Source organism: Monomorium pharaonis, chromosome 9 (genome assembly GCF_013373865.1).
Source record: "Monomorium pharaonis isolate MP-MQ-018 chromosome 9, ASM1337386v2, whole genome shotgun sequence".
In the NCBI taxonomy this organism is placed as follows: domain Eukaryota; kingdom Metazoa; phylum Arthropoda; class Insecta; order Hymenoptera; family Formicidae; genus Monomorium; species Monomorium pharaonis.
Genome location: NC_050475.1, coordinates 2,816,642 through 2,833,260, shown reverse-complemented (window position 1 = coordinate 2,833,260; position 16,619 = coordinate 2,816,642). Strand labels below are relative to the sequence as shown.

The following is a 16,619-nucleotide window of genomic DNA, read 5'->3' as shown; positions in this document are numbered from 1 at the left end:
CCATTAAATATGATGAAATAATAAAAGAAAAGGTAAATACTACCTTTGTTTTCTTTACAGAAACATTGCATGTGTAAAATTAAAATAATTTGTGTATTAAATTTTCTTTTTAGGAAGCGGAGGAATGTCGCAGATTTCCATTAGAGCATCGTTTGAAACAACATATTGTAAGACAGGTGGGACCAATTTCTATTGTTGCTTCTAGTAAGAATTCTATAATCTTATCAGATTCTAAAATATTTTATTAGAAAATAGTTTATCCGCTTCCGCGATGGCTGACATTTCTCAAACGGAAACTATCGGTGAACTCGTTGCGAACATCTGTTCCGAAGACGAAGCTCGTTTTAAAATATCTATGGGTATATAAATGGATGTTTCAACAAGCAATGTGGGGCAGACGAAACTAATCTTTCGTATTTCTCTATAGGAACACTCTCTTTTCTTTCCTCTTCTCTCCCCTTCTCTCTTTTAATTTTAACAAATATTTGATTTTGTATTAGTAATTGTGAGACTAATTATATCATATATTTTTTATATTAATCTTATCTTACTATAAGAGAGTTATTAAGTCATCAATTATTTCGTTGAAATGTTTTTTTTTATCTGTAACTCTCTCAAGTTTATTTTGGAAAATCCTCATTCATCGTCGATATCCTTCGCGTTCAAATTATAGATAAAATCATATTTCGAACATCCGACTGCTAAACATAGTTTATCTATTGATAGTATATCGTTATAACAAAACGAGATTCTGATCTCACAATCGGCGCGCGTTTCAATTGTCAGCGTCAATGAACGCCGAGCGGTAAACGTACGTCGTGGGAACCGTATCGCGTTACGCCTCGGAACGAGAACCGGAAACAGAGAATCGTGGAAATAACGCGAAGTACGACGCCACTTCGGATTTATTTTCGTTTGTGTTAGCGAGAGATGCGTTACACAAAAAGCGTACGGATTTACCGGCCGCGAACACTGGCGCTCCTTTAATTCCTCGCGTAAAATGGCTCGGCAATGTCGCGCCAAACATTCGGCGAATGTGACTTATCGAATGTGGATATATTACAAGGATATACAATCAATTCCCCTTATCCTCAGTTATCCCTTAAAGCGCACGCGAAATCGATCGACACGGTGATTAAATTATTGAACGTATAGATTTTTCAAACGAGTGGCAAAAATAGTTACGCTGTAAATTTTGCGTAGAGTATCAATTGTTAATTATTAATAATTTTATCAATGTAACACATATCTGTACACAGCGATTCTTAACATTGATATTTTCAGGAAAATTGTTGATAAGGGATGATTTCTTGGTTACGATCGTCGAGTTTTCAAGTTTTATTCGCGCGAAAAGTTTGGCGCAGTTGGCAAGCTTATTGTACATTTTTATTACTCGCGAAAAGACGTTCAAGTGCCCAATTAATCATGAATGATTCACGCTCTGACGTTCTTCTAAGTGTTTTAAGCTTCCCATTTCACAGCGCGATAGCAATGAATATATTCAAAGAAGAAAAGTAAAGGAATAAGATAGAAGACAAGAGAAGAGAGAAATCTTGAAAATTCAAATAATTCCGCAACACGAAACTGTAAGATACGCGCGAGAAACCGATGAAATTAATTAAGGATATAATTAAACATATAGTTCCTTCCAAATAAATTCAATAAAATTCGGAGATTTTGACTTCATACGCGCAAAAAATAAGGAGATGCTTTCTAAATTTTTTCGCGATTCTTTTGCTAAAAATAAACCTCTGCTCGATCGCGCTCGATCAGCGACGTGCTTCTGCCGATCAGAAGCTCACGGATAGACCGAAAGCTTCGGAAGCGAGGGGCGCGGGTGAGACTTTCCCCGCGATTGCCAGGAAATCCGCTAAATACCGCGGAAGGGAGGGAAAGAGAGGATCTCGGGGGGGTCGAAAATAACCGCGGCGGCGGAGGGTGCCGAGGGGAGGCAGAACGATTTCGGCGGTTCCGGGTGAGGGAGGGGGCCGACGACAGTTGTCTTCTGCTGCTCTCCGGTGCTTTCGCTTTCCCGAGGGTCCAGTGTGTTTCGCCACCCGAGGAGAACCCGCGTGCTCCACGTTATATCAGCGCGAAGGTAGGTGACGCGTTTTCGTTGCACGTCACGTCGATCATCCTCATCGCCGATCGCGTTCCGCGGCTATGGAGGGAAAATCTACGGAGGATCAAGTTGGGATGGGGAAATCGTGGGGATCAGTAAAGGAGACATTAGAACGAGATCAAGCCGTAGGAAGGGGACCGAAAACCTGCAGGGGGAGGAACGCGAAAAATTGATAACGTGATAGGGAGAAAGGGGAAACGGAAGTTTAACGACATAGGGATTGAAATCAAAGATCAAAGGAAAGTTCAAGAGAATAATATCCTTTATTGAAGTAAATCAAGTCGTACAGCGTGCAATTATGAACGTGGAAAGAAAGTTCAAAAGTGTTACGAATTCGCTTATCCCTTTTCCATACAAGTTAGGGATCGATCGATCATATTGTCGCTCTATCATTGGCAACTTAACTGGCAGTGTAGTTGTCGTACTCAATTATTATCTTGGCGTTTAACCGGCTAATTGTCACGGGAAACTAGGCCAAGTCGTCGTTGGTAGTCAATTACTATCAACGAAGCTAGAAGATATTGGCTCTATTAATAATGACCTGCAATTAGATCGATTTGCGGATTCCTGTAATTATAAAAACATTTTCGAAACTTTCCTTACTCTTTAATTCCTCGATGAACAAGTGGTTTGAGATTTAGACCATAAACTATCTTGGAAAAAATTAAGTTCTGTACTACTTCGCACGCCGTAAATTATACCTTCGTTTTGATTAATTCGTAACATAAATAAGTCGTGCAGCACGTAATAAACAATTGCAGACGAGGCGTAGAGCACAATAATCGTTTGTGTCGCGAAAAAGCGGTACGGTTATTCTCGAATTGAGCCACGGGTTCGTGAGTCAGCGGGACGTATCGTCTACTTAGGGGCAGGCCCGTCCGGCCAAAAAACGAAATGACGTTTCCCGCTTCATTCTCGAGACGTGTAGATGAGGTGGCGATTGAAATTTACACGACGGCGCGCCGCCCCGTCTATCCGCAACGCTTTGACCACCGCGACGGTATGCGTCACAACACACTCCGGACGTCCAAAAAGCTGCGTTATATACGCAACGTTTGCATCGTAACGTTGCAAACAATCGGCCAGAAATAGGCGACACGTCACGCCGACGAGAATTATTCCGCAATGCGGAAAAATTATTATCCCCTTCTCCCCCTTTGCTCCCGATTGCGTCACGCGAAATTTTTGCGAAAACGTTCCTCGGCGAAAAAAGGAATTAAATTAATGTGTTTCTCGAATCGGCTTTATTGCGAAACTAAATTTCGTACGCAGCGTTGGTTTTAGAAGATTAATTGAAGCCAGTTGTTCCAGGATTGTCATGAATTCTTGATTAATTCAGATGTAATTCAAAATAATTAAAGAAACATACATTTTCAGTATCAATTAAGTTCACTATTCATAATTATTTAATGAAAATTGTAATCTTTAACTGCATCGTTGAGAAATGGCAGCATTGTCGCGTTTTCGACTGACAAATATCACTTGGCGGTTTCGTACTCGCGAGAATTGATTTTCATGAGATTTTTTTCTTCACGCGGAATCTGGCGCGATGTACGAAGAGTCCGGTAAGAGTTTCGGGTAAACGCTGTCGCAGCTTGGAATAGATGTGAGTTATGTAAAGGAAACCTCGGCCACGGTTCCCGTGCATTCCGGGAGACGCGAAAAGCGGTTGTCACTTTCGCGAAAGGAAACTTCGCCTCGAGAATCCGCGCGTTTAAGTGCTTGAACCGTTTAGCGATTCAACTCCTTCTAGTTCTAAGAATTAGATAAAATGGAAAGTAGAGCTTACGGGGAAAAAATAGATTGGGTGATTCAGCAAAGCTGTAGCTTGCTGCGCGAGTTTCACATCTGTAACAAAGAAGATAATAATTTCATTTTTAATTTAGTACGTTCAACAAAGAAATATATTACATCCGAAAGAATTGCTCACGTAATCAAGAAACAAGTTTTTTTTATTTCAAAATAAAAGTATGCGCCATCTCAGCTAATGTTTCATTAAAAATTTCAACATCCATATATTTAATTGATTTTCACAGAGAGTTGTTGTCTTTATTAATCGCCCAACTTAATTATAATTGCTAATTTTATTCACAGCTGTTAAAGCTCTGTTACTTTAACATAAAAAACTAGCTGTTATACGTTACGGCTACGGATCTGCTGAATCCGTTCTTAGTTGTTTTAATAAATATTTTTCTTCCGTGCTACACTGGTGCAAATGGATCTAAATCGATTAGCATTGGGTTTGTCTCGACGACCGATCCATTGTCGCACTTTTCAGTGCCAAGTTAGCGAGGAAACATCGCGAGATGAATTCGTCATCAATTCCCGGCATTGAATGACGACACGCCGGAATTGCTGATCGACACGCGCTATTGTTGAATCGACATCTCGATGTCGGCCGCTTTTTATCGCGGCGCGCGCGAGCTTTAATATGTAATTCAATACGACCCGCGAGGAGCGGGCTCCAAAGACTAGCAGGAGGAGGGGGAAGTGTAGTAGAGATTTTGCGGACGATGTAGATATATTCGGAGGAATTTTGTAGACAAAAATAACCACCGGTGGCCGCCCAGCAGGGACGCGCCGGCGAGAATCCGAGGTTTTCGGGTGTTAAACAGGTCCGCGTTTTGTCCAGGTACCAATAAAGTCACCGGTGAGAGGGAGGGGAAGGAGAAATCCGTTAATTATCGGAGACAGGCGGTAATTATTTGATTGTTCTTTTTTTTTAAGATTTGTTTTTATTTCAAATAAAATATGGCGGCACGCAACTGTCGAGGCTGTTGCGAGAACAGTAAACAAGCGTTCGTTCTTAGAAGCTTCTCCACGAGATTAGATTTGATGATAACACGGGCGAACGTTTATTGGCAATTCCTTTCGAAAGTGTGTTGGCTATACACAAGAGAAAAGGTATCGATGATACAATGATTGACGGCAATAACACGTTACCGAAGATTGATTGCCGCAGGTGATCTCGCGGGCGCAAACACGTCTTAAATTATATGAGGTGCTCAGCGAGAAGGAAGAAATGTGAGAACGGTAGCTTTCGTGTTTATGACCAGGGGATATAAATACGTTCCAAGTTATGATTAAAATGCGAAACGCGTGCGGGATCGCGAGGAAAATGCATCAGAAATAGACCGTACCGCGGTTCCGCGAGGCCGAGAGAGGTATTTAATGAAGCGCGCGCTCGATCTTGTTTCTCCCGGAGAAAAAACGAGATTCGCAGCGAAATACGATTAAAAATACGGGGCGGAGGGTGCTTCGAGCATAGGATAGGTAGGAGAGGATTTGAATAGTTCTGATAAAAAAAAGCGTACACAACCTCGATAAATTCGTACGGAGAAATCTTGAAGAGAGATCTTACGTGCCACGATGATTGTTTCCTGGAACTTCAAATATTTGCTCGAAAACTTTTTCGTAACAAAGTTCGAAAGCTTTCCGGCAAAACAATGCTTCTAGCGAGATTCTAGATCTTTCTTGTGAATCAGAGGATCGAATTGCTGAAAATCTTTGTTACAATTTCTCATGACGTACTGAATAAATGTACGAAAGTGAACTTCTGATACATATTCATATAATATATGAAGAAAAATACGCTTTCTATGAACAGATATTTATGGAAATGTATAGCTAAAGTATAATTTGTTTTTTTTTTTTTTTACAATAGATCTTTTAGCTTTGATTTCAAAGTCCGAATTTTAATTAGAAATCTTCAGCACGTCTCACTATCAAGTGAATCTCTATAAAATAAAGAATTTTTCTTTCATTGACGTTTATTTTCCTACTCGTTATATGTTGTAAATGTCTCTCGAATATCTCTTTATTTTTATACATTTATTCAATTCGCAAAAAAATTGCTAAAGATATAATTTTCAAACCCTTTGACCCTCCAGATCCCTGAATCGGGGTGCACGGTTTCACAAGTAGTCGACGATAAACGGGTATACATATATTTAAAAGAAAAATAGGAACAAAGTGCAAAGTTCAAGGAAAACGCAGGGAGAGCTGGAGATGTGCGCGATTTTAGATTCTTTCCAAATCGCGCAAGGGCAATTAGATCATAAGGAACGTTGATTATTTTCTCTGCCCCGCCCGAACCGAAAGGCGCCGACATCTTTCAACGCGTGCGTCCCTGCGCGGATTTCTTGGCACGTAGCCGGGAATTTAATGCCACACTTTCTAGCGAGCATTAGAATCCTCTGGCGGCGCCGGCCGATCGCAGGAGCAGCCAAACAATCGTCGAAAGATCATTCGGGAAGCGATATAGTTCGTAACCCACTTATCGAAATTGCGCTCGCTCTTCGGCCTCGCACAAGTTGCGCTAGAAATGGAAATTTATGCGCTTGAGTCATCCGCGCCATTCGTCACGTCACATGAATTCATCGCTGTCATGATCGTGACAGATTAATAGTCATTATTCTTCATGACGATTTATTGATAAACTTTGTTCAGTTTATCGTCATTGACAGCTTCTGCCTAGGGAGACCTAATGCCAGCTAGAATCTTTCCCAGTTTCTCCATGTGTTACACTTTTCATATGTCGCACCGGTTCTGGTATCTTAGTATTAAATTGTTTTGACAGTCTGCATTTTCCATAAGATATAACAATGAAAAAAAAAATAAAAGCGGAAAAGGCATTGTTTTTTAAAATATAATTCTTTATAAAATCATAAATTATATTCTATAACGATTTTTTGATTCTTCTCTTATAAGCCTAATAATTATTCATTTTTTACTTATGTCTTTTGTATTTCTTTTATCAATGTGACAATATAAACAAATATTATGCCATGAACAAATAAACGCACGCGCGTTTAAAACGCGCAGCAGTTGTTGCACGATGTAAAGCTGAAAAAAGTTGTCTTCGTTATTTACCGTCGTGCTCAATTTTCGCGAAGACGTTATTCGTAAAATAGATATTTGCGTCATAAAATCATATAGACGTAAGATCTGATAAATTCTGGCAGAATTTGCATGCAAACAGCGCGGCGGTGGCAGATTAATGGCGCACGTGGCATTTGCGGCACGTTTATAAGAAAATAACATTATATAATAAGTAATGCTGTTCATTCTGACTTGCGACAAACGAAGGAAACATATGCTCTGACGTAGGCCATTTTTCGTTGCATCATCAAATTGTAACAAGACATTTGTGCTAATATTATGTCGTTATGTATAGTTGAGTTCTTGCGATTTTTAAAACTTAATAATTATAGAGTTTAGAAAACGCAATTTATACAATTTAACGAACGAATAGTTCTCTTATTATAACATTTAAATAGTAACATACAGAAAGAATTTTTTAAAGAACGTTACAAAAATGATCTTTAGTTGTCAGGCTGAAATTATTATGTTAAATTTAATGCTAATTAGTAATATTGGCGTAATTTATATAGACAATTTAAAAAACTGTCTAAAATACCGTTTACATATTTCTCTTTCCTAATATTTTTTGATGTTACAGTAATTCGAGAGTACATTAGAGTCGGTTAAGAGGCACTCAGAACATGGCCACCCAGAAAGCGAGATTCGTGAACAAACAGTTCAACTCTCCTATCAATTTGTATTCGCCACAGTCGATACAAGAGACTCTGGACAGGCAGACTCAGATTCTGGCTAACGGTGCAGTCGGGTAAGTTATCCTAAACAAAAAAAGGAACAATATGTTTATAAAAATAAAACATTAAAATCATTTTATAATCTTAACATTATACACAAAAATCAACGACTATTGTCTCATACATATACATATGTCAAAGTATAAAATTTTGTTTAAAGAATTTTATAATCTTCAATTTCAACAAAATACTATAATATTATAATAGTTACCTAAAAATAGTTAATACTTTAATGTTTACCGAATAAATATTTATCTTTTTAAGGGTCTCAGAACAATCGCGCACTGTCTTATTCACTTCAGCCTAAATAACATCCCTTGACCCAGTCTGAATCGGATTCCGATCCGCTCCGTGAATCGTTGATCGACTCGGATGACTCACGAGCGCCGAAACCGCGTGGTGAATCTCCGACGACCTCCTCTAACCGACCACCTTGCGTCAATCATCGAACGTCAGCGGTCGCGCGATCGCCCGCGTATCGGTCGCGCGACGACGCCGGCCGGTCGCATGAATCAGCAGCAGCAGCCGTCGGCCGTCGATGCCGTTCGCGATGTCAGTTATTTTCGGCGGGCCGAATCACCGGCGGCCGGTTGGAAATAAACGGCCTGTGCGTGCGGGAAGCCGACGGCTTGCACCGCCGCCGGTCGCAGCCGCGTCTCCCCCTTCGTACTTGACTTAGTTTCGCGTTTGATGGACCGCGGACGCGCGCCGTTCCGTTCCTCTTCACCGTCGTCGTCGTCGTCGTCGTCCTCCCTGTTCTTGCCGCTACGGGATTTCCCCCTGTCGCGATGATCGCCGAGAAGAGGTAACGATCACTGGCTCTTGAGATTCGTTGGTTCCTCTGGATCCTTTCTTGAGCAAATTCGTAGTTCTCTTCTTCCTTTTCGCAAGTTCGTGATTTTGTTCGCCGTTTCAGCTTGTGATTCTGTACGATTCTTATCAGTCGGCAGACAGAATCTTCATTTTGCGTGTTCTAATGAATGAGACAATAGATTGAGTGTAGATAAAAGTGAAGCAAATGCACGAAAATTTTCTATATTTGCTTTTATTGTAAAATTTATTTGTAATCGTCATTGTTGGCAAGAAAAATATCGTCTTTCCAATCACATAAACCTGTAAAACATTATTCATCGTCTATTTATTATATAAAAGCAAATGCTTCAAGCATAGGTACTGATGTTTCTCATCTACGATTCCTACAAAAATTAAAAGCCAAAGCAGTTGCTTCAATTTGTATTTATATACATTTCTGCGGCATTCAAAATACCATTAGAAAGCTAAGCTTAAACTTTTCTTTTCAGGATCGACTTCAGCCAGTTAGCAAAGCCAGCGAACTTGCAGAACAGCGCGGTTCTACGTATGCTCGAAGAAGAAGAAGCGAGGCAGCGTGGTGGTCAACCAGGTAAGAAAACATAAAAAGAAGAAAATTTGTTACAACTAAGAACTTCAACGATTCAGCAAATCTATATCATACAGACAGTCGGCTTTCTGGCTTAAAAATAGCAAAGTTTTACAGCTGATTACAATTATAATTAATTGCTCCAACAATTCATGGCTTTCAAACATGGTTTCCGAATATCAATCTTTTCGAGTTATAAACGTTGACACTCGCTCAGCAAATTATAGCTCCGCTGAATCAGCCAATCTATTTCTTCCGCGAAGAAATGTCTCGTCAAAAATTACACGAGGAGATATAATCTTGAATAGGATTAGGAAGATCGCGATTGATATTCTAATGTCTGCAGTTTGGTAATGACAGACTGACGCGTAGTATGAATTTAGGTCTATTTGCTCGGACACAGGTAAGATCGGCGACAATGACTCACAAGTGCAAATATCATTGCGGGCCGTTTGCGCATCGATCACCTGGCATCTAAGGTCGCATCAATTCTCTGAATTAATGCCGCTATCGTTGGCAACACGATTTTCAATTTAGCATGACATAAACCGTTACACACTCTGGCCGCGGCTCAAAGACGTGAGTTTACCAGATTAGCAACAGGTTTTCGCAAAGCACACGAGCCCCTCAGTCCGCTGAACACCGAGCGCATTGTGCTCGGAGAAAGGCCGGCTTTATGGAGCATTGATTCACTCTTAATTCAAAAGAGTCGTCCCCAATTAGAGCATAGGATCATTGTGTCCGAGTGTCAAGCGCGCGTTTCCGAGATCCCGATAAATTCACCAGACGCTGCGTCTTTTACTACCGAAACAGAAATTCGCTTGCATTAAATTAAAACGACGTTAATTTAACAAATTAAATAATTATATTTAAATCCTTTTACATACTACTTTTAAGAAATAATGGGACTTAATTATTCTAAAATTATTTTACGAATATTTATCACGCATATTCACTTAGATTACTAAAAATTAAGATTGCATTCTTTAAGAATTGGACAAATAAAATTAAAGCAAAATTAAAGATGATAATTTACTGCATCGGTGGAGGGTGTAGAGATCACCCGGGAAATTTTTCGCGAACCTTCTCAAGGGCGCGGACCGCCCCTCTTCGATCGGGCACAATGTCAAGCCCCACTTCTTGGCTTGTCACCAGAAAGGCTCTAAAATCGGTAGCCCAGCTACGTTTCCGCGATAATGAAAGGTACAGGTGACTCCGCCATAACGTTAGTAGTTGGCGGGTGTCCGTTTTGGCAGAGTCGCGTTCCTCAGCGCCGTGGCCGAATCTCTCGCTGGAAATCGCATCGGTATGTGAACGCTGCATAGGGTGTCCGGGCGGGTGTTCATTAGTTTGCCAGGAAATATGGGTTCGCGATTAACAAATAACTCACGGTTCTTTCTGGCGTCGCAATATCCGGCACGCTCGCGACGATGTTCGCGATTGATATACAATATGTGAGCTGCGTATCGCGCAGTTAAATTAAAACTGCACGTCAGATACTATTTTGATAACGAAGGTTGCAGAAAGAGCGAACGTGTGTCACTATACGTTCCGTCTTGCGATTAAAGCTGAAGCTGAGTGCTGACGGAAACTGATGGCACGGTTGATTGACGACGACAACCGCGATTAGACGAATGTACGCGACACCGGATGCCGGATGACGTTAGCGACACGACGGATAAACGAGTGACATTTTTTAATATTTGGAATCGATGGATCATAGTTGTGCTTTGCAATTTTAGAATGAGAGATTCGATAAACGATATTTCGTTTTCTCAAATTTGCATTAATCGACAGGCAATGTTGGCGCCCAAAAATATTTTTACCCTCTCATAAACCTCGTTACTGTCGTACCTTGTAATTTAAATAAGACCTAGCTAACGAGCAGAGACGCGTTACGGTCGTAAACAAAGAAATTATATAGAATCTAGTCGCGCTAAACATGGGTCTTTGTGTCTCTATGAAACTCTATAATTATCCTAGGTCTCAAACGAGTAGCTTGGCCACCGCCTCCAGAGGATCAAGACTTCGACTACGTGGAGCAAGCTCCCGTCCAAGCGAAGGTAATATGACGGGCAATTAGACACGTGTGTATATTTTCGCGCTAAGGAATCAAGTTTCGTGGTCCTATCATTACGCTGCTACGATAAGATCAAAGACAGCGAGAAACTAAATTCGCAACTTTCTTTCTTTGCACATATTACACTAATGTAAATCAATATTTATTGTCTGCTGTCTTTGTCCTTAACGTAGCAAATACTTGTCATTTCATACGGAGAAAATAAAAAAAAATAGAGACGAACACATAATCAAGCAAACAATTAGATCAAGATAATTTCAAGAACCTCCGAAAGGACACGGACACTTTTGAATGTCTACGTGTTGTATGCATTTTTTTTCGTTATATTATTTATTTCCAATTTAGTGCGATAGCTTCTCCTGCATCTTGCCATGCGTGTAGAGTGAGTGCAACGATGTTTCGTTACGTGTTTCTTTTATGTTATTGTTCACGTTCGTTCCTCTTTGTGTATGCGTATCAGCCCTGTTTCATTCAGAGCGGAGATGGAAAACAAATACACACGATATACAGCGCGAGTCTCTAAATTGAGCCAGCAAACTTGGCTGTCGTACTCTTTGATGAAACCGATTCTTATTTTCAGACATTTCTTTTTTTAATTCTCATTAAACATAAAGGACACAATTGAGGGATATACACCCATAAATAAATAAAAAACTTTAAAAAATCGTCAACTTTAATGAGGAATAAAATTTTGTGACAATTATAGTGACAAATATTTAACATATTATTGTCCTATTAAGCGACAAGTCGATACGACACGTCGTTCCATCTCTGACTCGTAACGAGTTCGTGCACGCAGTGAATATCGATATCGTGAGAAAAATTTACGAAATGGCATCAGAATTTAATCGTGAGCGAGATCAATCGTTCCTGAACGCGCGAATCCGTCTACCATTGCGGTCGTCGAGGCAGCTCTCCCGAATTATTTGCAGGAAGCGTAAAAAGAACGACGAATCATTATCAAATTGGTGCACGTCCATTTTCGCAAAACTGACAGTGCTTGGCTCGAGCGAATCGCGGTCAGATTATGAATTTTAATCTAAATAATCGGTAGTAATGAATTAATCCGATTAAGTAATTGTTAGAAGAAAAAAAAACATTGATGCTGCTTGCACAAAAATAATTTTTCCTCCGAATTTTATTTTATGTATAAAGATAAGAGAATCTCTCTACAAGCATAGAATCTTGATAATAATTCGGAGATCATTACTAACTAATCATTTGATTAGTTTTAAATAAATAACTAATTGATTAGTTATTTATTACATCCTAAATCTCATTTCAATTCTATTATTTAAGTTCTAACTTCCATAGAACTACTAGCTTCTAATTTTTCACTTAAATCGCGTTAATAATATTAATTACGTGAAAAAATTATTATATATATACAATATGATTTAAATAAAATAAAGAATACGCGGACATAGAAGAGCTATAAATCGCACGATCATCTCCCTTCTTTCTGAGACAACAGACACCAATCCGTGCGTTTGCTCGAGCCTACAAAATTATCTGTTTTCCTCCGGTAAGACCCGTGGGTACGGTGAATTCTGCTCGTACCAGAGCAGCCCCTCGTCAGGTCCGTCACCCCAACCGCCCTCGACGGTCGCACGGTCGTCGACACAGAGCGTCGTCCCGTCGTCCCCGTCGCCGGTCAGTCCTGGCGGCACGCTCCTGCGACAGCCCTCGCACTTCCAACAGCAACAGGCGAATCCCAGGGGCTGGGCGCCCGTGACACCCCCGGCGACCTCGCCGCTCTCCCAGCAGCATCCTCCGTTCCCGAACCAACAGCAGCAATCGCAGCAGCAACAACAGCAGACCCAGCCTTGGCAGGTAAGTGATGCTCGCATGAACATGGCTGATGACATGATCATCCTCCCGCAATTTTGGATGAAGAACCGGTAAGAAACGGCGACGCTTGCGATCTTGGATGTAAGCATCGTTGTTTATGCGAGAGATATATTATTATTAGTCCCGCATGTGTGCTCTCTTTCTCTCATACACTCTTGGAGCCCCGCGTACGATGCATCGTGAGATGTTTTTAGCCAAGTTTCGCGAGGATTTGCGGAAGATTTGTGCAGGATAGCAAAACTGGTACAGTCGTAGAGACGTCTTTGCGTGGCGTGGGTGCGACACGCTCGCGATAAATGGGCGAATTTTATCGCCGTGTCCTCCGCGTTTTTTTCAGCAACACCCCCAGGATTCCTACGACCGGGCACCGCAGAGGCAGCAGCAGAATATATCCGGCTATTACACAAGTACCCCTGCGGCGTTCGAGGCACCACCCTCCACCATCGTCCTTCGTCCTGAGCCGCCTATCTCGCAGGTGGGAGCTTTGATACCTTAAGTCTCGCTGCAACAATTAGTAATAATAATAATCACAAATTGCCTATTTAACTAAACAAATAGAGAAACAGATTTGGACTTTATTGAAATTTTATCTAACTTTACAACACAAAATTATAATTTCAATAAGACTCACATTTAAACTGCCATAAAGAAAGTTACCCTATTTCTTAATAGTATTTAAATAATTAAATATTAATCTAAAAGTGTATGTTTGTCTATATAATTTGTCGAGTTATATAATAGAATATAAAAATTGAAATTTACTTTAAAAGTAACAGATAATTCATATATGTGTATATATATATATATATATATATATATATATATATATATATACATACACAATGAAAATTATTTATTTTAAATTTATATATAAAATAATTTTAAGTTTTTTAACAAATACATATATATTTGTTAAGTTTCTTTGTGTCTCGTTTTACAAAAATATTTCATGCACATTGTTTTTAATTTCTGATAATTGTATAAATCACTTTATATCCGTCGAAACGATAAAACGAAGTCAGGATCGCAGGAGTGGAACATTGTGTTACATCGGATTTTAATAAATTATATTTATACGTTCGATATTATGTTACACCTCCCGCGCAACTTCTATCCTCGCTAAAAATAACTCATAAAATATTACGCGCGATATTTCCAAAGCTCATTTAATATTGGACGTGGGTCGTAAGAGGGATGTACGAACAAGATAGTATCGCGGGGAGAAACGGCAGTGCGATACAATATTTTTGCGAGAGTATTCGCGCGAGCTCTGCCTTTGGCAGCATATCAGCCGTTAAATATACGTCCTCGTCAGCATCGATTACATCTCCCTTGTCCGAAATTTACTTCTAAGAATATATCCCGCATCTAGCTGCTTCTAATCCGATCCGCTCGACTTCGAAAGAATAACCGTTTTCCAACAAGAATTCTGTTCTTTTCGCGGCCTCTGATGCGCGCCAAAGTTGTATCTTGAAATAGTAGTAAGTAGTAATAAGAGTAGTAAAAAGATGTAACCATTATAATTATGAAAATAAATATAATTTACATAAAGCTTGAAACTGACTTTCCGCTTTTTCCGGATAAACGACAGATGCACTTGTTTTCGTCTTTCGACACATGTGATTTCTAGTGATTTCAATTTTAAAAGTTAATTTTTGATTTATGGTAGTAGATCGACAAATATAATTTAATAAAAATCTAAAAAAAATTAGCTTAAATTAATTGCACAAAGAAACTAAATTAAGAAAGTTGTAATATTGCTTAGAATATTTCTCAATAAGCAAAAGTAAAGTAAAAATATTAAGAAAATAAAACACGTTATTGTAGAACTATTTTTTGTTTCGCGCCATTTCCCCTATTTTCAGTTTTTCTGATTCACTCTTAATTTGCAGGTACCAGCACCGGTGTACCAGGCCCAGCCCGCAGCAACGAAAGCTCCGGCAACAGGCAATATGCGAGGAGATCTAAAGTGGCCGCCGGCGTCCGTGAAGGCCCAGGTTGAAGCAGAGAACCGGGCCAGGATGGAACTCGCGAGAGGTCCAGCTTTCAGACCCCGTCGAGTAAACAAGGACTACAGTGGTTTCTTCGCGCAACACGCCGTGACAAACAACTATCCAGGCTACCGAGCACCACCTGGAACCCAATACTTCACCCCGGCTTACCAGCATTAGCGAATATTCCGTTCCAAGTAACACGCATTCGAGCACGAGGCATCATGTCGAGTTTCTCGTCGACCGGGACGCTCAGGATGCGCAAGAAGGCGGAGAAACGCATGAGAGATGATTTTTTTCGTGATTAAAATTTTTAAAACCATGAGACTGTAATAGAAAATTCGTATTAATGCAGAATTTCCTGTCGCAACGCAAACTTTTTTTTATAGAAAGGCCGCGACTCTGCGCACGATTGTCGTGTTTGTAGCTCTTTCAGAATGTGGCCCAAACAGCAAAAGAGAAATGTCACGTCAAATGCGTTTCTCGGGTTTCTAGAGAGACTTTCGATCTGGTTTTCGAGCTTCAACGAACCTGTGTATACAGAGACTGAACGGTTACCTTTCATCTTTGCAGGGTAGCGTAAACTAATAACAATTGTCGAAAATCCGGTTTATTTACAACATTCGGTTTATTATTCGAGCATCATCGTTCAGAAATTTCCACACTTGTACTTTTTCTTAAAACTTCCGCAAATCAGAGGAAAATGAATCTCTGGAGATATTTTGTAATAAAACATTTTCTTTTTTCATTTTTATTATTAGAGATTTTTGTACGTATGAGGACTGGGTTTTCTAGTCTTCGACTGGGAATTTCTGATCTAGATGAACTCAACATTGTGATAGAATTAACGCTGCGAAACAGGTTTACAAGACTAACGCTTGACACACGAATCACAAGAATGGCGGATCACAAACGATTACTTAGAGATTTCGGAAGAATAATATCAGCAGATTGTACTTTTTACCACGAAGACACCAACGATATAGAAAAATAACGAAATTGTCGAATCCTAGACAAAAATCCGCGAAATAAACGATCGAATTACACAGAATAAATGTATTCGGGGAGAAAGTGTGTATCGAATCAGCTATACCGAAAGGAGACGCATTTGATAATGCAACTTGGCGACGATCTGCCTGTTAACTAACCAACAAATAATTTTTAATAATGTAATATATCGATGTGAATAAATAAATATCGCAGATCTATGCTAAATAATATGTTGTTAATAAACTATACTAAAAAAATGTGTGCACGTAAATTTTGTAATGAAATTTAGGATAAAAGAGATAACGATTTTTATTTTCTTTTTCGTTCGTTCTTCAGGTAATACAGGTTGTATCTAAGTAACACTTCACAATATATTTTCTCTATCAAATTTCGTAAAAAAAAAAAAAAAAATGTAATTCAAAGATGTAATTCGAGACAATTTCAGCACTTCCAAAAGAGTGCGTTACAATAAAACCTAAAATATTGCTTATCATCATTAAAAATGCTTCATTTTCAGCAATGCTATTTTACCACAAATGTCATGTGAAGTCACTATATACTAGTTTGATAT

At 39.6% G+C, this 16,619-nt stretch overlaps 1 protein-coding gene and 1 long non-coding RNA gene across 4 annotated transcripts; one reads left to right on the top strand and one right to left on the bottom strand.

Annotated features, from left to right (window-relative positions):
- Positions 1-113: 113 nt before the first annotated feature.
- LOC105831908 (vegetative cell wall protein gp1) lies at positions 114-16,551 on the top strand. 3 transcript variants are annotated; one of them, XM_012672374.3, is made up of 7 exons: positions 114-176; positions 7,584-7,751; positions 9,039-9,139; positions 11,120-11,199; positions 12,747-13,049; positions 13,405-13,542; positions 14,960-16,551. In XM_012672374.3, the coding sequence occupies exons 2-7, from the start codon at positions 7,627-7,629 to the stop codon at positions 15,236-15,238; spliced, it is 1,026 nt and encodes a 341-aa protein (XP_012527828.1). In that variant the 5' UTR covers positions 114-176; positions 7,584-7,626; the 3' UTR covers positions 15,239-16,551. The 3 variants fall into 3 exon arrangements, with proteins under 3 accessions (XP_012527828.1, XP_012527827.1, XP_012527829.1); XM_012672373.3 differs by lacking the exon at positions 114-176 and adding an exon at positions 1,991-2,098; XM_012672375.3 differs by lacking the exons at positions 114-176; positions 7,584-7,751 and adding an exon at positions 8,390-8,542.
- Positions 2,362-7,577, bottom strand: LOC114255190. Its single transcript, XR_003626483.2, has 2 exons — positions 2,824-7,577; positions 2,362-2,689 (listed from the first exon to the last, which is right to left on the bottom strand). It is a non-coding gene; the product is annotated as an uncharacterized LOC114255190 (long non-coding RNA).
- Positions 16,552-16,619: the final 68 nt, after the last annotated feature.

Coding starts and splice junctions, on each gene's coding strand:
- LOC105831908 (XM_012672374.3), top strand. CDS start 7,627: ATGGCCACCCAGAAAGCGAGATTCGTGAACAAACAGTTCAACTCTCCT. Junction 9,140..11,119: donor GCAGCGTGGTGGTCAACCAG/GTAAGAAAACAT, acceptor TAATTATCCTAG/GTCTCAAACGAGTAGCTTGG. Junction 13,543..14,959: donor CTGAGCCGCCTATCTCGCAG/GTGGGAGCTTTG, acceptor CTTAATTTGCAG/GTACCAGCACCGGTGTACCA.